Source organism: Anomaloglossus baeobatrachus, chromosome 6, assembly GCF_048569485.1.
Source record: "Anomaloglossus baeobatrachus isolate aAnoBae1 chromosome 6, aAnoBae1.hap1, whole genome shotgun sequence".
NCBI lineage: Eukaryota > Metazoa > Chordata > Amphibia > Anura > Aromobatidae > Anomaloglossus > Anomaloglossus baeobatrachus.
In genome coordinates this window covers 539,240,417-539,268,197 of record NC_134358.1, presented here as the reverse complement: position 1 = coordinate 539,268,197, position 27,781 = coordinate 539,240,417, and the positions used below count along the sequence as shown (strand labels likewise).

General features: G+C 43.4%; 1 protein-coding gene across 2 annotated transcripts in view; it reads left to right on the top strand.

The window, feature by feature from the left end:
* The window catches only part of PTER (phosphotriesterase related), a 52,622-nt gene extending 25,980 nt beyond the window's left edge, over positions 1-26,642 (top strand). For both annotated transcript variants that reach the window (XM_075316823.1, XM_075316822.1), the window contains exons 2-5: positions 789-1,241; positions 8,507-8,772; positions 11,564-11,704; positions 23,644-26,642. In XM_075316823.1, the coding sequence (XP_075172938.1) occupies positions 810-1,241; positions 8,507-8,772; positions 11,564-11,704; positions 23,644-23,854 (1,050 nt within the window). In that variant the 5' untranslated portion in view covers positions 789-809 and the 3' untranslated portion in view covers positions 23,855-26,642. The remainder of the gene's footprint in view (positions 1-788; positions 1,242-8,506; positions 8,773-11,563; positions 11,705-23,643) is intronic.
* The last annotated feature ends 1,139 nt before the right edge of the window (positions 26,643-27,781 follow it).

The window sequence follows — 27,781 nt, the reverse complement described above, 5'->3', positions numbered from 1 at the left end:
ATTATTTAATACATTTCAATACTTTTCCCTGTGTTATTTCTCATTATTATTATTATTATTTATTATTATAGCGCCATTTATTCCATGGCGCTTTACATGTGAAAGAGGGTATATGTACAACAATCATTAACAGTACAAAACAGACTGGTATAGGAGGAGAGAGGACCCTGCCCGCGAGGGCTCACAGTCTACAGGGAATGGGTGATGGTACAATAGGTGAGGACAGAGCTGGTTGCGCAGTGGTCTACTGGACTGAGGGTTATTGTAGGTTGTAGGCTTGGTGGAAGAGGTGGGTCTTGAGGTTCCTCTTGAAGCTTTCCACGGTAGGGGAGAGTCTGATATGCTGAGCTAGAGCATTCCAGAGTATGGGGGATGCACGGGAGAAATCTTGTACGCGATTGTGTGTGATTGTATCACACACAACTTAATTTATGGACATCTATGGTTTGGTTTCTTTGCCTGTGTGGATTGGATGGGTTGTTACCGACATCTGATAAGAAATTAATGTTGAACAGCAGCTGTAGAAAGAGAAACAGATTTAGTTATTGGTGATGTGTTTAATACTTATTTCACCCACTTTATATATTTTGTACTCCATAAGTATCGTGGCATTGCCAAGGACTTATATTAGTTAATTTTGGGTTCTCTAACCTTTTGCCTTCCTAAAAAAAAATGAGTCCCAATAATTCTTCAAGGCAAATGTGCTTAAAATGAAATAAAGTCCTTCAAAATAGGTTATGATTATGATTTAAATGTTTATCTCATTATTTTATTTTTTTTTCTCATAGTACTTTTAGGCGAAATTGAAAATGTCATCTCTAAGTGGCAGAATACAGACAGTTTTGGGGTCCATCACCCCAGACCAGCTCGGATACACCCTAACCCATGAACACTTGACGATGACTTTTGAATGTTGTTATTGTCCACCACCCACGTATCAAGCCAACTTGTCTGATGGACCCATCGTTATGAAGAACCTGTTCTGGCTAAAGCAAAACCCATACAGTAATAAAGAGAACCTTCTCCTGAATCAGGAGGTTGATGCCGTAAAAGAAGAACTTATTGCCTTTAAGGCCGCAGGTGGGGGCTGCATAGTGGAAAACACCACGACTGGAATCAGCAGAGACGTAAAGACGCTTAAAGGGCTTTCCGAGGAAACTGGTGTCCATATTATCTCTGGTGCTGGATTTTACGTGGATGCGACTCATAGTCCTGAAACTCGGGCAAAGTCTGTTGAGCAGGTAGTCCATAATTTATTCTTTCTAAGGGGAGTTTAAGGTTAAAAATTTGCAAAAGTAGAACTAAACTTCTAATGATTATGTTGTGCTCTTACACATAATCTAATCTCTGACCCTAAATGATGTTTTGCTCCTGTTTCACCGTCTTCCAGTATAATATTGTGAGTGAAATACACTCCTTCTATGCCTCTGGAACTCCAAATTAACAATATTTGTTTTACGAGCGCTCGAGAAATCAATACAGCACACACGCTTAGAATGGTGTACTCAAAGAATTCTCCTTTATTTGTGCATGATGTAACCAATTTATATAAGCTCACAGGCAAAGGCCTTGTCCATCTAAACTATGAACCAATGAGAGCAGTAGGGGTGTGAACAGAAATGTGAAACTTCCCACCAGGCATTGCCTGGGATAATAGCTAAGTGTCTCTCTGTCTCCTCTGTCTCCCACTCTCCCTCTCTGTCTCCCACTCTCCCTCTCTGTCTCCCACTCTCCCTCTCTGTCTCCCACTCTCCCTCTCTGTCTCCCACTCTCCCTCTCTGTCTCCCACTCTCCCTCTCTGTCTCCCACTTTCCCTCTCTGTCTCCCACTCTCCCTCTCTGTCCCCCTCTCTGTCTCCCACTCTCCCTCTCTGTCTCCCACTCTCCCTCTCTGTCCCCCTCTCTGTCTCCCACTCTCCCTCTCTGTCTCCCACTCTCCCTCTCTGTCTCCCACTTTCCCTCTCTGTCTCCCACTCTCCCTCTCTGTCCCCCTCTCTGTCTCCCACTCTCCCTCTCTGTCTCCCACTCTCCCTCTCTGTCTCCCACTCTCCCTCTCTGTCTCCCACTCTCCCTCTCTGTCCCCCTCTCTGTCTCCCACTCTCCCTCTCTGTCTCCCACTCTCCCTCTCTGTCTCCCACTCTACTTCTCTGTCTATATCTCTATCTCTCTTTTTCTGCCTCTGTCTGTCTCTATCTCTAACCATCTCTCTCCACCAAAATCATATTAACTGACATATAAGCTTCTTATACTAAGAATGTCCTTTGTTGCCTATAGCAACCAATCATGACTTTAATGTCAGCAGGTTTTTTGTCGAATAACTGTGAAAGTGCAGGGGTTGAATTTTCCCCTCCAAAACATAGTCTAAACATAGTTTCCTAAAGGGCACTTTACATGCAGCGATATCGATATCGCTAGCGAGTGTACCTGCCCCCGTCGGTTGTGCGTCACGGGTAAATCGCTGCCCGTGGCGCACAACATCGCTTACACCTGTCACACATACTTACCTGCCTAGTGACGTCGCTGTGGCCGGCAAACTGCCTCCTTTCTAAGGGGGCGGTTTGTTCGGCGTCACTGCGGCGTCACTAAGCGGCCGCCCAATAGAAGCGGAGGGGCAGAGATGAGCGGGACAAACATCCCGCCCACCTACTTCCTCATTGCCGGCGGCCGCAGGTACGGTGATGTTCCTTGTTCCTGGGGTGTCACACTTAGCGATCTGTGCTGCCGCAGGAACGACGAACAACCTGCGTCCTGCAACAGCAACGATAATCGGGATAGGAACGACGTGTCAACGAGCAACGATTAGTTAAGTAATTTTGATCGTTAACGGTCGTTCGTGCGTTTCACATGCAACGACGTCGCTAACGAGGCCGGATGTGCGTCACGAATTCCGTGACCCCAACGACATTTCGTTAGCGATGTCATTGCATGTAAAGCGGCCTTAAGTCAAATGAGGTGTCTGTGCAAATTTTCGTGATTGTAAATGTGACGGTGCGGATTCCTTTAGCGGACACACATACACACACACTCAGCTTTATATATTAGATTTTTTTTTTTAAATTACCTTTTACCAGACCTCTAAAGCCTGCTTTACACGTTGCAATTTCGCACACGATATCATATGCGATTTGCAACGCCCCCATCGTATGTGTAGCACGGTAAATTTGTTGAATGTGCCGCACAAACGATTAACCCCCGTCACACGTACTTACCCGTCCATACGACCTCGATGTGGGCGGGAACGTCCACTTCCTGGAGTGGGAGGGACGTTCGGCGTCACAGAGACGTCACGCGGTAGCCAGCCAATAGAAGCGAAGGGGTGGAGATGAGTGGGAGGTAAACATCCCGCCCACCTCCTTCCTTCCGCATTGCCGGCTGGAGCCGCGGGAGGCAGGTAAGATCTGTTCATCGTTCCCGGGGTGTCACACACTGCGATGTGTGCTGCCTCGGGAACATTGTACAACCCGACGTGCAACTAGTCAGGATTCAACGACGTGTATGCGATCAACGTTTTAACGTTCAATCGCATGTACCTGTTACACACTACAATGTACCTTATGATGCCGGATGTGCGTCACTTACGACGTGACCCCGCCGACACATTGTAAGATATATTGTAGCGTGTAAAGCAGGGTTAAAGCTATGTCCGCACTTTGCTTTTTACCTGCTTTTTACCTGCTTTTTTGCTGCTTTTTCAACTGCAGCGTTTAATGCCAAAATGGATGTGTTCTGCTTTTCAAGCATAGTCTATGGGAATTTGGGTTTCTTGTCCGCACTATGCTGTTCAAAATGCTGCCTTTTTGTGGCAGAAATTTGGGCAAAAACTCTGCTTTGCAGTTCAAAACGCAAATGGCAAAAACAATTGACATGTTGCTTCTTTGAAAAGCAGAGTTTTTGCCCAAATTTCTGCCACAAAAAGGCAGCATTTTGAACAGCATAGTGCGCACAAGAAACCCAAATTCCCATAGACTATGCTTGAAAAGCAGAACACATCCATTTTGGCATTAAACGCTGCAGTTGAAAAAGCAGCAAAAAAGAAGGTAAAAAGCAGGTAAAAAGCAAAGTGCGGACATAGCCTAAAGATCAGCATAATAGCATCCAGCTGTCAGAGTGAATTAAAAAACCAATCCTGCGTTCTACAGACGATAGATTTTTTGTAAAATATGAGTAGAATTCAATTTCTTTCTCTTAAATTCGCTCATCTCTAATTATTATCTTTGAGATGCAGATATATGTTAAAAGATGAACTCCAAGTTTTAGACACCTTCGTTAAAATGTGGATTGTCTACTCCATAAATTGTATTTTCAGGGCTGAGGATGACAGGATCTTCCCTGTTCTTCTTTTCAGCCTGTTATACAATGTGTCTCCTATTAGTAGGAACCTAATGTCAGACGGAGAGGACGTTTCCCAATCACTCCTCTCGCTGCCATTAAATGCTGTATTATCAATGTATGCAGATCCTGGAGCAGGTAACTCCCACTATCCGCGCACTTCTGTGATCGCTCTTCCTTTTCATTCTTGACAATACAGTATTAAAAAATCCATTTACTTTTTTCTTTTTGACATATATATAGCTATTATGAACATGATTTTTAAAAAAAAAAAAAAATCTAACATAATTAACTATAAAAAAAAATCCAAATAATTTACATGGTTATTGTACTTCATATAAGGATGCAGATCCTCCATATGTTTTGTTCAGAGTTGGGCTGAGATGTTGCGCCCCTGAAGCTTCATTCGCCACAGGGTACTGCACCGCAGCTGAGGTGCAGTATTCATCCCGGGTACAGAGGAGGTCATTGCCAGTAAACGCCACAATCCATACAACACACAGTCAGTTGTTCTCCCACTGGGACTGGGTTAGGGTAGGATGCTGGGGGTGGCCATCACAAGGTATGGGACCTCCTGCCCACTAGTCCAGTGTACTCGGCGGCGGGGCATCTTCAGAGGAGTCTGACGACGCACACACTCAGGAGATGAGACAGGAGGAAGAACTCAATGGACACGGATTGGAAGAGCACTCAGAAAAGCCAGGGATCCGTGGTCTGGAGCTGGAGCGCTCGATTCAGGTTCCCAGATAGAAAGGGGGATCCCAGGGCTGACGGGGAGTGTGACAGGCACCTGTGACCCATTCCACTAGCCAGTCGTTGGGGTAGAGGGACACCCAAAAGTAAGGACACACAGGGAGAAGCACCGGCCTTGGCCTCCGAACTATCCAGGATCAGCTGGAGACAATGACAGTGGAGCGCCGTACTCCAGAGGCGGTGATACTTCAGTGAGTAAAGAACTTTGACTGTAACTCCTGTGTCGTCCAATCCTTCCCGCGCCCTATCCTCGCCTTAGCTGCACGGCAGCAGGAGACTACTACTCCCAACCTTCCTGGGGCCAGAGCTCTGCCTGTGGAGAGCTGCACCAACTTAGATGCGATACCATCTGTCCCAGAATACACCTCATGCAGTGACGGCTCCTATATTGCCCGCAAACCACAGGTGGCATCACAAATACAAACTCTTCTCCCCTGTAAATAACCTCTCCATCTTTATTGACACCACCTGGCCGGTGTGACATCCCACCCCCTACACTGGCCCGGTGACGAGTAACCCCCCCCCCCACAGACCCCGTGGGTGCGTCAGAGATTCCTTAGGACACCAGATGAGATGAGTCTGACGGCCTCCCTCCATCTACATGTCCAACTTATAGATACATAATGTAAATCATCAGTAGAATCTTGTAGGTTATTTGTGAGTCATCCCGTAAGAAATGGACCCTAGTGACAAGCGGTGGACTACAGAAGTTGTGTGTTATCTGTTGGATCATTAGGTTTAGTGCTGGTTACTCGAATCGAGCGGGTCCAACACTTGAACAGGCTCGATTCGAGTAATGAGCATAATGGAAGTCCATCGGAAACTTGAGGATTTTTCCAGCAGACCCTAACAAGAGGGATGGGGAGGCCAGAAAAATGCATGGGGAAGACGCCTGTATGCATCTCTGTATAAAATACAAAAAATTCTTCAGCCAGTTTACTGGTACTCCCCGATGTGTGGAATCCTTTGTGAGATCCAGGAGTGAAGTCTGCAAGGGAAACAGGGCAGGAGCCAGCGACGAAGGTCAATGTATAAATGTTTATCCGAAAAACTCCAGCGGACAGATTCCAAGACAGAAAGATTTTCTTTAAAAAATTATAATAATAAAATAATAATACCATTAAAAATAGATCCACACATGGGGAAAAAGTGGTATTACGTATTAGGGTAGTAGTCTCTTGGACTACGTGATTCGGCATGCGTGTGCCTTCTACATGGTCACAAGAGACTACTACCCTAATCCGTAATACCACTTTTGCCCCACGTGTGGATCCTTTTTTAATGGGATTATTCATTTTAATTTTTTAAAGAAAATCTTTCTGTCTTGGAACCTGTCCTCTGGAGTTTTTCGGATAAACATGTATGCATCTCTGACTCTCATGTTGCTGCTGGGAAGTAAAAAAAAAAGTTGAGGTCCCTCACATTTTTGAAAGTTGATGTAGGAGAGAGAGCTCAGATTGGAGCAGGGTTTGTACACTTGCACCCTTTAGTGCCTTTCTTGTGGCATTAGCCATTGTGTTTTTAGCCTGGTTGAACCTAATAAATTAATTATGAAAAAATGACATGGGGGTCCCCCCCTATTTTTGATAACCAGCAAAGGTAAAGCAGACAGCTGGGGGCTGGTATTATCAGATTGGGAAGACCCATTGTTATTTGGCCTTTCCCAGTCGAAGAATAGTAGCCTGCAGCAGCCCCAGAATTGATGCATCCATGAGATACTCCAATTCTGGTGCTTCGCCCCAGCTCTTCCCAAATGCCCTGGTTCAGTGGCAATCAGAGTAATATTTTTGGATGTTGATCTCAGCTGTGAATTGTCAGCTGACATCAAGTCCAGAGGTTAGTAACAGGAGTATCCAATAGACGCCTCTCTATTACTAACCCAGTAAGTGTAAAGTTAAAAACACACACAGGAAAGAAATAGTTTATTTGAATACAGACTCCCCACACTATCCCTTGTTCACCAATTTAATAAAAAAAACATGAAGAGCCAATATAATCCATTGTGTAGTGGTCACACAACGTCCCTCGAACCAGTACTCCAACCTGTGGAGCCTCGTTCAGAGAATGAGGCTCAATAAGTCACTTCTAGTCAGCACCAGACCCAGAATTTCTCAAGCCCGGAATTTTTTTTTTTAGGAAAAGAAAGGTATATCTTTTCACCATCTACTAGAACTAATTTAAGACTCTTCAGAGATAAAAGTTCGATACAGGTCCCAGCAGTTGGACCCACATTGATCAGAGAATTATCACCTATGCTGCAGATAGGTAAAAACTTGTTTAAACTGGACAACCCCTTTTTATATTGAGCACATGGGCATTAGCAACAAAATATTATGCAGACCCTATCTTTTGTATAGGACTATTCCGAACTTCTAAACTGAGCATGGTCCCATAAAAGCAAGTGGTTCAATGGTGTTATTTACTGTATATAGAGGTGCTATTCATTGTAAAACAGAAGGGGGAGGTGAGCTGTGACATCACCTACTGGGAATGTGCTGTGTTCTCTGCTGAATATTAAGGTGTTATCAGTCATTGTACAGGAAGAGGAGGAGGTGAGCTGTGACATCACCTATTGTGAATGGTGAATCCTGTGTTCTCTAGTGAATATTGAGGTGTTATCAGTCATTGTACAGGAGGAGGAGGTGGGCTCTGACATTATCTATTATGAATGATGAATTCTGTGTTATTTATTGTATATAGTGGTGTTATCAGTCATTGCACAGGAAGAGGAGGAGGTGAGCTGTGACATCACCTATTGTGAATGGTTGATCCTGTGTTCTCTAGGGAATATTGAGGTGTTATCAGTCATTGTACAGGAGGAGGAGGTGATCTGTGACATTATCTATTGTGAATGATGAATCCTGTGTTATCTACTGTATATAGAGCTGTTATCGACCGTTGTAATTCCATCTATAATAATAAGACTTCTGAATATTCTTCTGTAAATATCCGAAAGTGTAAGTCTAGGATAATCCAAAAGTATAAAAAAAAAAAAAAAATTCAGCATAATATACTGATTTGAACAAACAATAGATTGTTTTAATGATAGAATCTATTTAAATGACATAACATTTCAGAAGGTGTGAAAATGCTGCATGACACTGTGTGTAAATCCAGTCTTCTTGCTATTCTTGACCTTGGCTAATTTACGAGATGTCGAACAAAGACTGAATATTTCAAAATTAGATTTATTTTTAAAGATCGATCTAAATCCCCAAGAAGACAATCCAAAATAAAAAAAAAGAATTATTAGTGCTGCAATCCAGATAAATAAAAAATAATCTGGACTATCGGACACCTCGGAATTTTCTGAATATTTTATCCTTCTGATTACTTATGGTTGATGTTCGGAACTTACTTTGATTTCTGTCTTTCTTCTTTTCTAAAATCCCTTTCTCTATATTTATACGTCTTCTTCTTATTAGCTGACTGAGGTTTTACTTGATGAAGTTCTCCAAGGAGCAGATGGGACAGATATAAAATGTGGAATAATCGGAGAGATTGGATGCTCATGGCCACTCACTGACAGTGAAAAGAAAATTCTCCGGGCGACTGCTGAGGCTCAGACACAGCTTGGATGTCCTGTAAATATTCATCCTGGCAGAAACAGCGAGGCTCCCTTCCAGATTGTGCGCATTCTGCAGGAGGCCGGGGCGGATGTCTCCAAGACTGTGATGTCTCATCTTGATAGGTACTATAGTATAAGCAGTGTGGTTCTTTTTTTTTTTTTTTTTTTTTTTTTAAAAGCACTTCTTATCTCTACACTTGTATATTGTAAGTGTAGTCATTGTAAGTACTGAAATGCCCAAAAATAATATTCAATTAAAATTGAATAACTTAATATATATTCGTTGTGGAACCATCTTCATCCCCACATAAATTCTAGGTTTTCTTTTCCTGAATCTCATTTATGAAAAATGTTGCCACCAAACAGCTCCATCTGTGTCTCAGAGAAGGGAATCTCCGGGTCAGCTGAAGGAAACTGTTCCCTAGGTTCTCGACCTGAAGGTCCCAGCTTTATCATTGCCCCCCCAGCTCCCCTCCAAGTTGTCAAGACTTTCAAAAAGAAACCAAACATTACCATGGATGGCAAAAAGAACAAACCAATTTTGCAACAAATCAAGTCAGACATGTCACTTGAAGCAAGGATCACCAAGCTAGGACTTGCCTACTTTGGACACATCATATGAAGAGAGCAATCACTGGAGAAGAACCTCATGGTCTGAAAAATAGAAGGAAGAAGGTCAAATTAAAGACCAGCAATGCAATGGTTTGATACTATCAAGATAGCGGCAGAGAAGACCCTGGTGGACCTATCTAGGCGGAGAAGACCCTGGTGGACCTATCTAGGCGGAGAAGACCCTGGTGGACCTATCTAGGAGGGGAAGACCCTGGTGGAGCTATCTAGGCTTGCACAAAATCGATCTTCCTTCAGAGCATTCATCCATCAAGTTGCCATGGCTCGAGATCGAGCTGAAGGCCGTTAAAAGAAAGAAGACATACTCACCAAACCTAGCCCTATCCCTCCCTCACCTGTCCTGCTTTTTTGTCTTTTACTCCTGAACTACAATGACCCTGACACGCTTTATCATAGTCTACTCTACTACCTTTCACCAGAGAAAACCCCATTAAGTCTCACACACAACACTAGTGCATTTCCAGGACACATTTCAAGCCTCCATGGTAACCAGAGCTCCATTAGTCCATGTGCACACGTTGAGTGTTTGGTCAGTTTTTACCTCAGTATTTGTAACCAAAACCAGCAGTGGAACAATCAAAGGAAAAGTATAATAGAAATACAGGCACCACTTCTGTATTTACCACCCACTCCTGGTTTTGGCTTACAAAAACTGAGGTAAAAAACCTTAACGTGTGCACGTGGCCTTTCACCTCTTCTCTAGTATCTGTAGAACAGACTTATATCATGGCCCTAATGGGACCCACTAATGGTCCTCTCTGGGTATCAGCTCAGCACTGCTCACTCCTACATAGTACTCAGTAGCCTGACCTTATCTCCACAAGCACAGGAGACTCCCACTGAGCTAACCCACTCCCCACCCCTGCTTACGGCACACTCTGCCTATATCGCTTTAGTGACGGCCTGCGAGGAACAGTTGCAAACCACCTTCCTCTTCTGGCCAGTCTAGTTTGCCCCCCAGTATCTATAGACAGTCACTAGAAATTAGTTAATTATTATGATGCAAATTTAAGTCCGCTTTAACACTAGAACTACTGGACTCGTGACACCTATATAGAAATACATAGTGCAAAGTAGTCAAAATGACTACCTCAGTAGTTCTAGTGTTAAATTTCACCAGAATATTTTGCAATTCAATTTGATCGCCATTTGTTGCTAGTTTACTGGATTTCTTTAATGAACAGGAAGGAGTACAAGGAAAATAAATATACTACTCTCCTCTCCTTTTGTTCTCACCTGTCCCACCAAACAGATCCTTGGAGTCCGGTCACTTCTCAGGGAGCTGTCGTGCTGACTGGACCTCATGTGACGCCATGACGTCTGACGTCCGTTTACCTCGTGACATCATGACATGTATTGATCCTCAACGGTATGATATCTTGAGGCCTAGTCAGCAGCGGAGCCATCGTAAAAATCTGAGAGTGACTGGAACCTAAGGAAGCTCTCGGGGAGAGGTGAGTACAAGTGATATAAATCTATCCTACTCTGGAGAGACCTCCGAGCATAAGGCTATGTGCGCACGTGTGCGTAATTCATGCAGTTACGCTGCGCTTGGTAGCGCAGTGTAACTGCATGCGTCCTGCGTCCTCTGCATAATCTATGGAGATTATGCAGGAGCCGTGCGCACGTGGCGTCTTAGAGCGCAGCGCTTCGGCTGCTGCCCGAAGCGCTGCATTCAAGAAGTGACATGTCACTTCTTTCGTGGGCTTTGCCGGCAGCTCCTGCTCCGTCTATGGCAGGAGCTGCAGGCAGAGCGCATGGAATCGGCTTTTTTTTTTTTCTCTACAAACATTTTCTGCAGCGATTTGAAGCGCACATGTGCTCTTCAGATCGCTGCAGAAAATTCTGCAGTGACTGTACGCAACGTGCGCACATAGCCTAATAAATAAAATTCATCATATCTAAGAAACTTGGTGTGAGTACAATTTTCAAGACGAATTCCGGTGAATCTGGTGAATTTGAGTTTCGTCAGGTTGCTTCTCTCCAGCGGTCACAGTATTTAGCTCCATGTCTGCTAAATACATTTTATTAACCATGAATAAAATACCCCGGGGAAATTAAATTATACTATGTCCAGTATGAATATTCCTATAGAGAGAGCGCCCATGAGCCGAGATCATCCTGATGAAAGATGTCTATGTAATTAATCTGGGTGTGCGGAAAGTGACCACATTATGTAATCACCGCCCGTCTGTTTATATAGAAAGACTTAATCCTTCTTAATAGAAAGTAACCAATGTCAACATAGAAGTAATAAAACAGCGGCTTCTTGTCTTTGTCCTAGGACGATATTTGATGAGAATATACTGCTGGAGTTTGCCGCAGTCGGGTCATACCTGGAATATGATTTGTTTGGGACGGAAATGCTGAACTACCAATTTAATACAGCAGTGGATATGCCCAGCGACAACGACAGGATCAGAGCGTAAGTGTGGACGCTTAGTCTGGCTGTGCCTAATCACTTTCTAAACCTAAATAAACTCAACCTTTTATAGGGATTTTCTAACCACTTAAAGAGAACAAGTGGCTCCATATGCTTTGGGCACCTGTCTCACACGTGACTAGCAGGGTTTACACGGTACCAGGTAAACCCCCAGAAGATTTAACAACACACAGGGGTTACGATACAACAGAGGTACCTGTCTCTAGGGAGAGGGGTGAGGGGCTCCTGAACTCACCTCAAGCTGACTTCTGAGCTCCCTAACATCCCTATACATGTTCTTGCAACCTGTTGCCGAGCCGGATACATTAGGCCCTCAGGTAGCCCTACACTCACCCTGGCTAGTGAGCAGGCCGACGAGATCACTAGACTCGCCACTACAATACAGAAACACAAGGGTAGGAATACAAACAGGGGAAATAGATATGCAAAGGAACAACACTCCAAGCGGCTTCAGTGCAGCAAACACCATAAACAACAAAACAACTTTACTTTCCTTTGTCTTCAACAACATCTTGGTCCGCGCTTCGTCGGTACCGGTATTCTTCCTATAGGGGTTTCTAACATATTTCCTCTCATATATAATTTAGCAGCAGTCTGTATCTCTGGCACATGGGCACTTTGTGTCACCTCTAGGCCTCTCCTTCCATCACTACACATCACACTGGCACGAACCGGCTCATGAAGTCCATTTGGCCACTTCACCCCACCCACAGGGGATGCTGAATCGTGAGAAGGACCGTAACCTACAGGGATCTCCATACGTGTCCAAGCCATCCAGCCATACCCTTCTACCTGAGGACACACTGTCCTTTCCGTGAGTGAGGAACTTTTGGAGTTTTAGCAGCCAGACAAAATGGACACTAGACCCCCGACTGTAGGACTAAACCCCTCTCCTTGGGGGATGCAGTTGATCAATCCAGACCAGATCCAATGTCTCAGAGCAGCAGGGGTGACCCATAGGATCAGACTCTTCATGGTGAGGATTATTTCTCTTACATCTTCCCAGGGACTCTCTCTCTCCCCTCCCCATTGTCTTTCCCTTACATACCCCTATCCTCCTCCTACCACTCCCTCCCTGCCTACCCAGGTGCCAGGACAACTGTGCTGCAACACTGCCACCTGGTGGTAAAATTACACAAGCAAGGCATTTACATAATATTACACAGGACATAGTGTGGCGGGTACAGATGCAGGGGTGGGCCTAATCCTTAACCCCCCTACACACAGCAAGACATACTTCTTCCAGAGCAGGCTCCTTCCAAAGTGTATCACATAGAAATGAGGGATTCAGTTTCTATCACAGGAATCATGTGATTAGATCACATGACTTAAATAGGGAAGAGGAGTGATTCCAAAGAGCTGCACCTGAGATTGGAAGCTACAGCCAGCAGTCAGGCAGGAAAGGGTGCTTAACTCTTACAGCACCAAAAGCAAGGGGATGTTTTTAAAAAAACAGTAGTGAACTTGCCAATGACAAGGCGCTATGACCTTCTGACACCAGATTCACTTGGGGTCTCCCTCGAGTGGGATACATCATGACAGCACTGCAGAGGAATGGTCTTATATGGCAGCCCATAAGATCCGTGCAGCTGCTTGTTGGCAGCTCTCAATTATAATCCCACGCAGTTCCATCGTAATCCACAATCAAGGAATGCAGTTCCAGGGACTGTGAATAGCAGCAAAGAAAAGCTTTTTGGTTAGAGGCCCCCTTCCACCAATAGGGCATTTGGACAAAGGGTTAAGGCTGGTATTAAGGTAGACAGCAGTGATTGGCTACAGCGGTGATGTGCACTGTCGAAGTGATGTGACCGCTGCAGCCAAAAAACGGTGACTAGAACAGCAGTGGGGCGCCGTCACTGGACTAAGGAGAGGTGATTTGTCAAGGTGCCCCCCCCCTGAAGACACCAATTATATTAACATAAGAGTTAAATATGTTTACTATGTGATACTGTGTAAGATGTGACATGTTGTGAGTTACAATGACATTATTGTAGCGTATAAACCGGCCACACACGGTCACTGGTTCCCCCTGGTTAGGTTTAGGATCCCTTGGGCAAGTGAGAGGTTAACCGTAGCCAGACAGGGAGGTGGACCAGAGTGCGAGCTGATTATAGGAAGATGTATTTCCTATTTATTGTAGAGCATTGTAGAGTAGTGTACAGTGTGAAGAGTGGGAAGAATGCTGGTTAGGAGCAGACAGAGCTAGTGAGCTGCTAGAAAGTACTAGGAAGCATGACCCAAAAGAAAAGTTAGTGGAGACAGAAGCAAATGCCAAAGAAAGTGGGCAAATCCAGTAGGCAAGAAGTCCTAGACAAGAAGTGAGGCCGGTGTTAGCTGGGAAAGTGAATGTGGACTGTGGAAGAGAAGGAATCTGCCTAGCTGGAAACATGGGAAGAAGGTATCAGCTCAACGAGTGGCCTATGTGAGGAATCTCTGTCTATGGTAGTGGGCTAGGGACCCAGTGAGCCACATTGACCTGTGAGTCCAGTGCCGTAGTGAGAGGACTAATTTAAGTGTCTGTGTGCGGTGGCCATAGCGTAACATATTGACCCATGTGATCCTATACGAAGAGAGGAAAGAGGTGGCCCCAGTTGTTACATCTGGATACTCTTCACAAGCCCATTGCCGGAAACTGAAAAAAATGTCTTTGTGCTGTACAGAAATTAAGACTAAGTGTGCTGCCTGCTGTCCTATGTACCGAAGTTGTGTGCTCAGTAACATGTGCCTTAGTTTTAACATCCTTATCCTGAAGATAGAGGGGCTGAAGGAGGAACTAAACCATTGTGGTTGGAAGGCGGAGGTGTCCAGGATAATGGCATCACCCCACCGACACACACGCAGCAACCCCTCACTTCTGTAGCGCACCACTCTACCGTACGATCACAGATTTACTGTGCTTCTTATATTAGATATATTACAGGATTTGGGGAATACTTTCCAGAAATTCGAAAACCTCTTAAAAGGGGGTCTTCTGGCTGTAGTTTAAAAAAAAAAAGTGCCTTACTCACCCTCCCCAGCATTGAATCTCCACAGCTCCTCAGTGTCTTTTACTGTTTGCAGTGCCGATGTCACATGGACAGCACTACAGCCAATCAGCGAGTTTAGCTGCTCTGTCCAAACTCACCGATTGGCTGCAGCGCTGTCCACATTACGTCAGTGCTGCAAATAATAACAGACCAGGGGCGGACATATCATTGGTGCAGCCGCACAAGGACCCGAGAGGTCAGGGAGCCCATCCCTACCACTTTGTAGTTCACATTTCCCCTTTAGATTGTAAGCACTTATAATTAAGGACCTCGCTCTCCTTTTGCCCTACTATTAGTGTCCATCTTTTTTTTACTTCTCATTTTCTATATTTCTGCCTCTCCTAATTATACAGCACTGCAGATTTTTTATTATTATTTATTTTTGCTATTCGGTCAGACATGATTGGCTGCTTATTAAAACATTTACTACCCTGGACTCTTGTCTATAATTTAACTGTATTGAGCGCTGTGGCTAATTGAAGGGTTTAGCGATGTTCACCCATCACAGCGTCTCTGGCAGTCAATTCCAACACTTATTCTTGCTAATTAACTTGATTAATGGCGAGATTCTTCTTTTATTGACTTGTTGGTATCTTTCAGCGCAGCTACCGACCGTATATTTATCAATGGCTGCCACTTAGTCGCTAAACAGTCAGTAATCCGCCCTCTTAGTGAGGCACATTCATATAATGTGTCAATGTACTGACAGTTTTCCAGTTTTCTGCTTGCTAAATATAACAAACTTGTAAAATATATGTATTTTGCAAAAAGTTTTTGGCTACCTTTGTGAACTTCACAAGAAACTGATGGGGTTATTTGCCATTAGAGATAAGCAAATACATTTGAGTGAAATTGAGTTTCAATCAAATTTTGTAAAAATATTTGCCATTTTTCTGACATGTAAACGGCTTTCAAAAGGTTCAAACTAAAAATCCTTATACTCCCCTTACCATCCATCTCTCTGGTCCCTCTAATCCTCAATGTCGCCCGTATGGTCCTCGTTGCATCTTCTGATCACCACCACTAGTGCTGAAATCACAGCAGCGAACCCGGACTCCCAGCACTGATGAAGGCCGTGGCGGTTCATGATGTCATGATCTTCTTTCACTTGCACAGAACCCCCGGAACTCTCCATATTACATTTATTACACTCTGAGGGCCAATAGAAACAAGTGAAAAAGCCTTTTTAAATTTTGCCGGAACCGCTAATCTCTAGTTACTGTATATAGTTACATAGTTACTTAGGTTGAAAAAAGACCTAGGTTCATCTAGTTCAACCTTCCTCCACCAGTTCTACATTTTGTCCCTAAGTCACTTATAACCAACAATGTTGTGTGTACTGAGGAAATCCTCCAGCCCTGATATAAAAGCTGTTATAGTATGTGCTATTACTACCTCTTGTGGTCGGCATTCCACAGTCTGACTGTAATTTGTGTTTTTGTAATATTGTACTATCAAGGTCAGTTTTTAATATCCTACATAGTTTGGTGTCATCAGCAAAGACTGACACTTTACTATCAATCCCATCCACAAGGTCATTAATAAAGAGATTAAAAAGAATCGGTCCTAGCACAGATCCCTGCGGCCCCCACTGCTGACTATGGCCCATTTAGAGAATGTACCATTTATGACTACTCTTTGTTTCCTATCTTTTAGCCAATTCCTTACCCAGTTGCATATAGTTTCCCCCAGTCCTTGCTTCTGGAGCTTTAGTATAAGGCTATTATGTGGTACAGTATCAAATGCCTTTGCAAAGTCCAAATAAATCACATCAGCTGCATTACCAATATCCAGATTTGCACTTACCCCCTCATAGAACCCCAACAGGTTGGTTAAGGCCCCGTCACACACAGAGATAAATCTGTGGCAGATCTGTGGCTGTGTACAAATGGAACAATATGTCCATGATTTCACTGCAACCACAGATCTGCCAAAGATTTATCTCTGTGTGTGACGGGGCCTTTAGACACGACTTATCTTTCATGAATCCATGCTGTTTGTCAGTTATTATATTATTTTCTGCAATATATTTTTACATGTCATCCCTTAAAATGCCCTCAAAAACTTTGCATACTACTGATGTCAGGCTTACTGGACGGTAGTTGCTTGGATCTACCCTCTTACCTTTCTTAAATATCGGTACCACATCAGCAATACTCCAATCCTGAGGCACCAACCCTGTTACAAGCGAGTTTAAAAAGATGAGATACAGCGGTCTGTCTATTACAGAGCAAAATTCCCTCAATATTTGTGGATAAATGCCATCTGGCCCTGGGGATTTGTCAATGTTTAATTTACTCAGACGTAGCCGTACTTCTTTTTGTGTTAAATTAATTATATCGGGTGGTGAACTTTGATTTTTCACTTGTTGAATTATCCCTGGTACAGTCAGTTCCTTGGTGAACACAGATGAGAAGTGCCTGTTTAATATCTCAGTCTTTTGTTTGTCCTCTATAACTAACTTGTTATTATATTTTAAGGGGCCAATACTATCCTTTGTTTTCCTTTTGGCATTAATGTATTTATAAAAGATTTTGGGATTTATTTTAATGTCCTTGGCGATTTTAGTTTCAGTAGCTAGTTTTGCTTGCTTGATTTCGTTTTTACATTTCCTATTGATATCTTTATATTTCTGAAATGCTTTTTCTGTATTCTCAGCCTTTAAGATTTTAAACGCCCTTTGTTTTTGTTTTATTATACTTTGTACAGTCTTATTTATCCATAGTGGTTAAAGTTGCTTATGATATTTTTTTTTCCCATACTGAGAGATGGCACTGTGATGCCTTAGTCACCACAACAGTAACAGTGACAATCTTCAGTCCCCCCTGGTGGAGCACAGTGTTGGTGCATTACGTGTGTTGTAGTCTTCATGTCACAGCTCCCTTGCCGAGAAAATTGTGAAATGCCCAATATGGTATGAGCTGTTCTCTGATGTAGGATAGTGTTTGATAGTACCAGTTTCCATCTCGATACACCCTCATGAATTCCATATTTTTTCCTCTTTGTAGAACCTCTAGCGTCACCTTTACTGAAACTCAAAAAGGTTTTATTTTTGAATCTTCTAAGAATAGATTAAAAAAATTTGGATGAGTACATTTTCTGTCTTCTCTGTTTTCCACCCTGCCCGTGCTCTCCTTTCCACTAATAATCTAAGATTACCATAATCCATTATCTATCTCCAAGACTTCTCTTGAGCTGTCCCTTTTCTGGGGAATGCTCTACCCCAGACAATCAGGTTATTTCTCAGTATCCACTGTTTTAAGTGTGTCCTAAAAACAAATTTTGAGAGGTTTATCACATACCCTTACTAATCTAACTGCTCTCAGTTCTGCCGTCCTACATTTTCTTCAACATCTTGAGCTTTCATCTGTTCCAACACCTTCTATGCTCATAGTAGCACATTGTATCTGGACATATATAGATTTTCACGGGTGTGACATGTAGATTTGCTGTTAGCTTTACCTCTACAGCTTTAGTGGAGTGCATGGGGAGTGAAGCTGACACCATCCAGTGATCCTGTCAGCTTCAATGCAGTGCTTACAAGCTCTTTTCAATATGCGGCCTACATGGGCTCGCAGCCCAAGCGACACGAGTCCACACACCCAGCCAGGACCAGTCATTTCATGTAGTGTGCCAGTGTCATGAGTGTGTCACGGGTGATAGACAGTCATGTGGTTTCTGGCCATAGAAGGTCATAGCATTTGGCTGTGCAGAATGCTCCCTTACTTTCCATTGTTCCTGCTGTCAGTATTCATTGGTATAGGTAGCTTTCCTGCTTGATTCATCTCTCCCCTTTTGGACCCAGCAGGAGCTTGCCATCCACCCAGCTGCTGATCATCAGCATTATCTTGGTGCTTACATACCCCTTCCTTCCTTGGACTGATGCTGGTGATATTATTCAGTTCATTCTAGCTCTGGTTGCAAGTAGGTGGCTTGTCTCCTCTGTGGTATCGTTGCTGAAAACGTTGCTGAACTTCTGCCTGTGTCATCTGTGGATAAGTAGTTCATGCATTTTGCCCCTGTGTGTCTCTCTTGTGTCTTCTTTGGTGTTTACTGGGGTTGATGAAGAGCTCATCCCATCCATTCCCTATTTAGAGTCCAGCATTAGGGATACTTAGGGTCAGGTATCCAGCTCGGCGCATAGGTGCGGAACCTATCTAGGGTGCTGAGGGACCAGCAATAGGTATGGTCAGGGGTCACCATCTTTCCTTTCCGTAGACACAGGGTTTCCCTTCCCTTTCGCCGTTCACTTGGTACTTTCAATTCAGAATTGGCGCATCACATTAGCAGCTCCAATTTTGCTGCTTTCCCCGCCTCTTCTCAATTTCCCTAGTGCGGTGGCAATCTGGGTAATATATTTGGGGGTTGATGTCAGCTGTGTAATGTCAGCTGGCATCAAGCCCAGAAGTTAGTCAATCAGACACCCCATTTACTTGCCTAATAAGTGGAAAGAAAAACAGACAAACAAAAGAATAGTTTATTTAAAAAAAAAAACACTCCAACTACTTCCCTGGTTCACCAATTTATTATAAAAAAATAATCCCACGCAGTTCCATCGTAGTCCACAATCAAGGAATACAGTTCCAGGGACTGTGAATAGCAGCAAAGAAAAGCTATTCACAGGTACCGAGTAGTGATTACAATGCTCATCGGCGTCACTGGGTCTCACTTAGTCCATCATTGAGCCACCGGCTCTGATAACGGTTGTCTGTACTTTACTGCTTTTCAGTCGCTGGAGCTGCATTCCTTGATCATGTACTACGACGGAATTTTGTGGGATTATTTTTGATAATAAATTGGTGATTGAGGGATACTGGGGGAGTCTTTATTCAAATAAACAATTTTTTCCTTTTGTGTGTGTTTTTTTTTTATTTACTGGGTTAATAATGGAGGTGTCTGATGATGCCTCTCCATTACTAACCCGTCAGCTTGATCACAGCTGACATAAAGCCCCAAAAATATTACCCCGATTGCAACCACGTCAGAGCAATCAGGAAGGGCCAGGGTGAAGTGTCAAAATTGGTGCATCTAATGTATGCGCCAATTCTGGGCCGGCTGCGGGCTGCTATTTTTAGGCTGGAAAGAGGCCAATAACCATGAAACTTCCCTGCCGGATAATATCAGCCCTCAGCTGTCTGCTTTACCTTGGCTTGTTATCAAATATACGGGCGACTGCAAGCCGTTTTTTTTTTATTATTTATTATGTTAAGGCTAGAAACAATCTTTAGTGCTACATGAAAGGCACTATAGGGTGTTTTTATCCATAGTTAACCTAATAAATAATGAAGAAAAAAAACAGCCAAGGTAAAGCAGACGACTGCAGGCTGGTATTTTCAGGCTGAGAAGGTCCATGGTAAATTAGTTCTTCCCAGCCTAAAAATACAAGACTGCAGCCTCCCCAGAAGTGGTGCATCAAATTAGATGCACCAAGTCTTGTGTTTTTACCTGGCTTTAACCAACTGCCTTGGTGTGATGGCAATTGGGTAATATTTTGGGGGGTTGTTGTCAGCTGTGTAATGTCAGTTGGCATCAAGCTCAGAGGTTAGCAATGAAGAGGCGTCTATCAGACACCCACGTTACTAACCCAGTAAGTATAAAATATTTTTGTGTGTGTTTAATTATTTTAAAAAGCACTACCTGACTCTTAGCCTGGTTCACCAATTTAGTAAAAAAAAAATGCAGCTCTGAAGTAGTCCACCAAATCCAACAAACTGGGAACCTGAAAGACACAAAAAGAGAGAGGTAAAGAAATGAAAACAAGAGACTGTCCCTCGTTCACCAATTATTTAAATTAAAAAATCCCCGTGCTGCGACGTAGTGCATAACACTCCCACGCCCTCCACCGATTCTGTATTGCAACCTATGGAGCCTCGTTCTGAGAAGGATATGCCATAGGTCACTCCCAGTGAGGCTGCGCTGTGCACAATCATTGGGTATCTCAGAGCAAAGCCTGACCGGGAATGACCGGGAGAGACCTTCATTCTCAGAACGAGGCTCCATAGGTTGTAAGAGAAAATCGGTGGAGGTCGTCGGAACACCATGGAATACGTTGTCATTTGTGGACTGCTTCCAATCTTCAAGGTTTTTTTTTATAATTTGGTGAACCAGGGCAGAGGATTTTTTTAAAATATTTTTTTTTTTTTCTATGTGTTCTTTGCTCTTTTTATTTACTGGGCTGTCTGATACACTTTTCCATTACTAACCCCAAGCCTTGATGCTAGCTGACACTATACAGCTGATATCAACCCAAAACATTTTTTACCCCAGGGCAATCTGGAAGAATTTTGGTGATGTGATGCATCAATTCTGAGGCAGCTGCAGACTGGAATTATTAGGCTGGGAAGGGACAAATAATTATGGACCTTTCCAGCCTGATATTAGCCCCCACCTGTCTGCTTTACCTTGGCTGGTTATTAAAAATAGATGGGACCCTACGACATTCTTTAACTTTATTTATTATGGTAAATAAAGCTAAAAACACCCTTTAGTGTCACACTAAAGGCACTAAAGGGTGCAAGTGTACAAAGCCTAATCTAAGCTCTCCCTCTTACATCAACTCTCCCTGAATTGTTTCTAGAGGTCAGTGTGCCGAGCATCTCACCCACAGGTCTTATATAAGACCTGATGAGTGACGTGATGCCACCTGCTAATCACAGTAATGCCAGTAGCCAACATGGCTACAGCTTTCCTGTGTATGGCAGTCAATCCCCACATGTTGATTGGCTGTCTAATAGTCGAGAAACATGCGAGGACTTGAGCATGGCGCCCAAGCACCTGCGATACTCGGCCGAGTAACCTGTGTGCCAAGCATGCTCGCTCATCACTAGTGCATACATGGTGACTATTAAAACTATTTTTGCTCTATATTCTAGATTCTTGTTCCTGGGAAAATGTTGATGCCGATGTATTATTTTGTAGATATTGCAAATGTAGCAAGAGTCTTAAATTCTCAATTCCATGTAATAAATTTGGTGCATATTTATCCTCTATTGTCTACGTTTACACTGTCTAGTGGTCTTCAAAGATTCAGATCAGAATTTTTGCACAAATTAAGCCAAACAGGCCCAAATTTATCAAAAATGGCATCATTTGTATCAAATCTTTAGTTTCTTTCAACCGCACAACTCCTTATTTATTTTCACACTTTGGTGATAAATTTGGGGAAAATAATGCCAACACAAATATTTAGGCATGGTTACATTTCCCCATGTAGATAAGAGTTAGGCTATGTGTCCACGGTAGAATGTTGCTGCGGATTTTTCTGCATGAAAATCCGCGACTTTTGCGTCAAATCCGCACCTTTTTTTTGCCGCGGATTTGCCGCGGATTTACCGCGAAATTGCCGCGGATTTTGATGCGGATTTTTTTTTTTCCCCATTCTATAGCCAAAATCCGGATCAAAATCCGCAACAATAATTGACATGCTGCAGATTTTTCCGGATCAAAATCCGCGGCAAATCCGCCGCGGAAAAACCCGCAGCATGGACACAGCATTTCCAAAATGCCATTGAAATGGCTTGGAAGTGCCGCTGCTGCAGATTTCCGCGAGAAATCCGCGCATTTTCCGCAGCGTGGACACATAGCCTAAGAGTTCAATGTGTAAAGTGTTGCAGGGTAATGGTGAAAATTTGTACAAATTGACACTTTTTACATTTTTGTTTTCTCAAACTTTGACTTTTTCATATGTTTATTAGTACAGTGCCAACTAATAGAAAAAAGCTAGAGACCAGTGTGACAAATGTCGCATGTTTATGTAGAATTTTGTGCAAACTGTGACTCTTTATGTATCTTTAAATGGCTGTAATATAATTGTATTTGTTCTATGCATTTTTTATACCATCTACAAGGGGTCTAGAATAAGCAACTTTTATGCAAAAATATGTAATAATTTATGCCAAAAGATTAACTGCTTCCCCTTCTTATCATTTTTAAGTTTGACATAAGAACTAAAAAATGGTGCAATAAATGTAGTAAAACATTGATAGATTTTGGCTTAGTCAAGTGCGACAATGAAATGTCACAACTTTGAGCCAAATGCAAATGATGCATGTCCCCCAAAGTGTCCAATTTTAAGCCATTCCCTTCCTTGTGCAAAGCCACCCCCATGCCTGTGCCGAGCCACATCCATTCCTGTGCAAAGCCACTTCCTTTTCTGTGCAAAGACATACCCTTTCCTGGGCAAAGCTGCTTCCTTTCCTGTGCAAAGTGGCTTCCTTTCCTGTTCAAGTTGCTTCCTTTCCTGTGCAAAGCCGCTACCTTTCCTGTGCAAAGCCGCTCCCTTTCCTGTGCAAAGCCGCTACCTTTCCTGTGCAAAGCCGCTACCTTTCCTGTGCAAAGCCGCTACCTTTCCTGTGCAAAGCCGCTACCTTTCCTGTGCAAAGCCGCTCCCTTTCCTGTGCAAAGCCGCTTCCTTTGCTGTGCAAAGCCGCTTCCTTTCCTGTGCAAAGCCACTCCCTTTTCTGTGCAAAGTCACTTCCTTTCCTGTGCAAAGCCGCACCCTTTCCTATGCAAAGCCACACCCCTTCCTGTTCAAAGTCCCACACTTTCCTGTGCAACGCCATACTCATTCCTGTGCAAAACCACTCCCATTCCTGTGCAAAGCCATGCACATTCCTGTGCAAGGCCGCACCCTTTCCTATACAAAGCCAAGCCTTTTCCTGTTTTCTGTGGAAGTCATGGCTTTTCCTGTGCAAAGCCATGCCCTTTCCTGTTTACTGTGCTAAGACGCAGCCTTTCCTATGCAAATCCTTTCCTGTGCAAAGCCACTCCCTTTTTCTGCTAAGCTACTTTTATTTGCTTGGTAATATCTTTCTTCTGGATCATTGATAATTTTATACTCTTCTTCATGATGACTAAATTTATAGGCTCCAAGCTAAAGTCTTTTTTGTTTTGCAGGATCCGCTCCTTGATCAACGAAGGCTATGACGAACGTATTGTCATTTCCCATGATATACACACCAAGAACAGGCTGATAAAATATGGAGGACACGGATACTCGCACATTCTCAATAATATTGTACCCAAAATGCTCTTGAGAGGCATATCCCAGCAGAGCATCGATAAAATATTGTTGGAGAACCCCAAGAGGTGGCTGACATTTAAGTAAAGGATGCAAATGATTGTTTATTTTGTTATTGATCAAGCTAATTAATATGGGGGTTTACTACACTTGAAAGTCTAACCTGCGAAAAGATAAAAAGAAGCCGAAAAAAAACAAAAATTAAAAAATAAATTCCTGTTGGCAAGAAGAGGATCGAAACAGTCCCTGCGACACAGCAGTAGACCAATAATATTACACAACAGTGATAATTAGGGGACCTTGTGGACATTTTGTATATAGACCTGGCATCAATTACAGGAGTTTCTCATGACCATCGGTGCAACGGTGCAGGCTTCTCCATGATGTTTTGCTACTGTCACATTACATGGTATAGCACAAATAATCCGAAGGGACTATAATAGCCAGTATAAAAGCAGAGGCAGGGAATGCAGCCGCCGGTTTATGGTGAATCTGGATAGTAAAAGGACGTCACAACTAAAGTGTGTGTGACATCACGTGAATCAGGAAAAGAGAATATGGTCATACATATCTTTTCAGATTAATAAGATATTTTGCTGCATTTTCTATTGCCTGCAAATAGTTTTTTGGAAAAATTTGCCAAAGCTGGAAAATTCAAGTTTCAATGATTTGCTCATTTCTGCCGGACCTATTTAGTTGACCAATGCAATGGTTTACAGCTTCATGTATCCCTTTGGAACATTCTGTATATGCCGAAGGTAAAATTTTAACTCTGTATTGAACAAAACCTAAGACATAGCCTATAATACTTATAGATTACCTGTCACGTGTTCAAATAAAATTGAATGAAAAACCTTCTAAAGCCTTGTTCACACACTGCGTTTTTACCCGCTTTTTTTGCAGAAATTGCAGAAAATGGTTGTAACCTTTCTGCAGACATTCCCCAGCAAAACCTATGGAAAAAAAATAGCTGTGCGCACACTGCGTTTTTTTTCTCAAGAACATCCTTTCTGCAGAATTTCTAGAGAAAAAGAATGAGCATGTCACTTCTTTTCCGCAGGTACCTGTGTTTTTTGCCATAGATAATGGTAAAAAAAACTGCAGGGACCAATCTGTGGAAAAAACGCACCAAAACCGCATCAAAAACGCACAAAACCGCGGTGAAAACACATGCGGTTTTTGGTGCATTATTGGTGCTTTTTTTGACCGCAATTGCGCTAATCTTTCAGACTCTCAAGAAATTTCTTGAGAAAAATCCTTTTTCTAGTGTGAACAGAGCCGAAAGACCCCGTTACACGAGTCGATTTATCGTGCGATCGCATGTGCGATCGCACCCGCCATCGTTTCTGCATCACGGGCAATTTGTTGCCCATGTCGCACAAAGTCGGTCACCCTTGTCACACGGACTTACCTCCCCAACGACCTCGCTGTGGGCAGCAAACATCCTCTTCCTGAAGGGGGAGGGACGTTCGGCGTCACAGCGCCATCACACAGCGGCCGCCCAATAGAAGCGGAGGGGCGGACGTAACATCCCGCCCACCTCCTTCCTTCCTCATTGTGTTCGTCGTTCCCGGGGTGTCACACGGAGCGATGTGTGCTGCTTCGGGAGCGACAAACAACCTGCATCCAGGAATGTGACCGATATTTTGAAAATGAACGACGTGTCAACGAGCAACAATAAGGTGAGTATTTTTGCTCGTTAACAGTCGCTCGTAGCTGTCACACACTACGATATGTCAAACGATGCCGGATGTGCGTCACAGAATCCGTGACCCCGATGACATATCGCCAGATATATCGTAGCATGTAACGGGGCCTTAAGGGTGTAGATTTGGAGCAGAAAATTTCTGCATGTAATTTGCACCTTCTGGCGGAGAAACGCACCAAAAAATGCAAGTGTTTTGGAACCATGCATTTTTTTTAATGAAGGCAATGAGTGGAAAGGCTTAAAAAAAAAATCTGGAAAAAATGCACCAACGATTGACATGCTGCAGATTTTCTGCACCAAACCTACAAGAAAAAAATATGCAACTATCTAGGTCTCAATCTGCACCAAATCTGTATCAAAAAAGTCTCTGAGCTCCAATGAGGACACCGCTCTTTTCTTTTCTTGGCTGCGTCGCTCCATCGCAGAGATATTTACATTTATTTCGTCTGGAGCGCAGCATGTGAAATCTCCACTTGGAAGAAATGCCAAGTTGCTCTACAAGTCTTCTCCAGAGGAGTATGTTTTTACCCCTCTCTCCCAAATGCTACCAGTCACAATCCAGGGGCTAATCATGAAGTCTGTCAGTTTCAGCTGCTACGAACTGAGGTTGTTAGCTTTTGGAAAGGTGCAGTGAAAGTGCACGCCCCATGGAAAACTCTGAAGAAGTTGCACTACAAGCAGAGGTTTCACATACCGCGCTCCAAAAGCAACAAAAGTGAACATCTCTGCGATGAATCAATGTAGTACTAAAAGGGAAAAAGTGGCCAAATCAGCAACGCTCAGGGATTTTTAGAAGGTATTTAACTCAAATTTTTGGAGCAAGTGACAGGTAGAGATGAGCGATTCTGCCAAGGATCGGATTGGTTAAGGATCGCCGATCTAACCTGAGATCACAATTAGATCGACAATCCTAGCCGAATCCATTAAATTCAATGGGAGGTAAAATGGTGTAGGTTAACTGTAAAAGAAAGAAAATAAAAAAGGGTTAAAGGAGTACATCCTACCGAGTCTCCCGCAGCTGCAGTGCTACTTCCAGGTCTGACAATTGTGTCCACCAGCATCTCTGATTGGCTGCCGTTGCACCACGCCCCCATCCGCTGAGACAGCATCTGTGATTGGTTGGAATTACAAATGCTTTCTGTGTCCTTATAATGGTGATAAATAAATAAAACAATTGTCTTAGGCTCCCATTGTATTGATACCAGCACAAATAAAGCCACAGATACAGGCTGCAGCCTCTAGCTGTGCGCTTATTTTGGCTGTGTATCAAAACAAGAGGAACCGCATACAGCTTTTTTAAAAAATGATTTAAATTTTTTTTTATACCCAGCCAAGATAAAGCCCGACAGCTGGGGGCTGGTATTCTCAGCCTGGGGAGACCTGTGCTTATTGGGAGCCCCCTAACCTAAAAATAGCAGCCTGCAGCCACCCAGGATTGCTGCATCCATTAGATGCAAGAGTACCGGTGCTTTACCCAGCTCTTCCCGATTGCCCTGGTGCGGTGGTAATCGAGGTTATGGGAGCCCACAGCTGCCATTAAGCCCTAGATTAGTAGTGAGAGGCGTCTATGAGACCACCCCATTACTAATCTGTAAGTGAAATTAAATAAACACAAACACCAAAAAAAATTCTTTATTTGAAATAAATGACAAAAAATGCACCCTCTTTCACCCATCCCTTTATTAACCCCCCAAAACACCCAAGTCTGGCATAATCCAAACGAGGTCCCACAACGGTTCCAGCTCTGCTACATGGAACATGACTGAAAGCTTTGAGGTTCAGACAGAGACTGAGCCACGCAATGATTGGTGATGTCACTCCACTTATGTGAGGTCACAGTTGGAGGTTCCCATGGTCCTCTACCTGTGATCACAGGTAACTTGACCTCAGGTGACCTCAATAAACTCTCACTGAGTTCACAGACTTGCATCTCCTGGCAGGAAACTGTGGGGGGTTTTTTTACCAAGAGCTGCAGATTTGGTGCTGAAATTTTTACACCATATTCCTGCACGCAATCTACATCTCCCAGCAAACAAATTGCATCACGACCGCATCATAACGCATGCGGTAGTGATGCGTTTTTTTTGCCAGGAAGTGTAGGTTGGATGAAGGAATATGGTGGAAAAATGTTAGCACCAAATCTGAATCTCTTGGCAAAAAAACACAGTTTTCTGCCAGGAGATGCAGGTCTGTGAACTCAGTGAGAGTTCATTGAGTTCCCTGAGGTCAGGTTAGCTGCGGTCAAAGGTGTAGGGCCATGGGAACCTCCAGCTGTGACCACAAATAACCAGAGTGATGTCACCAAG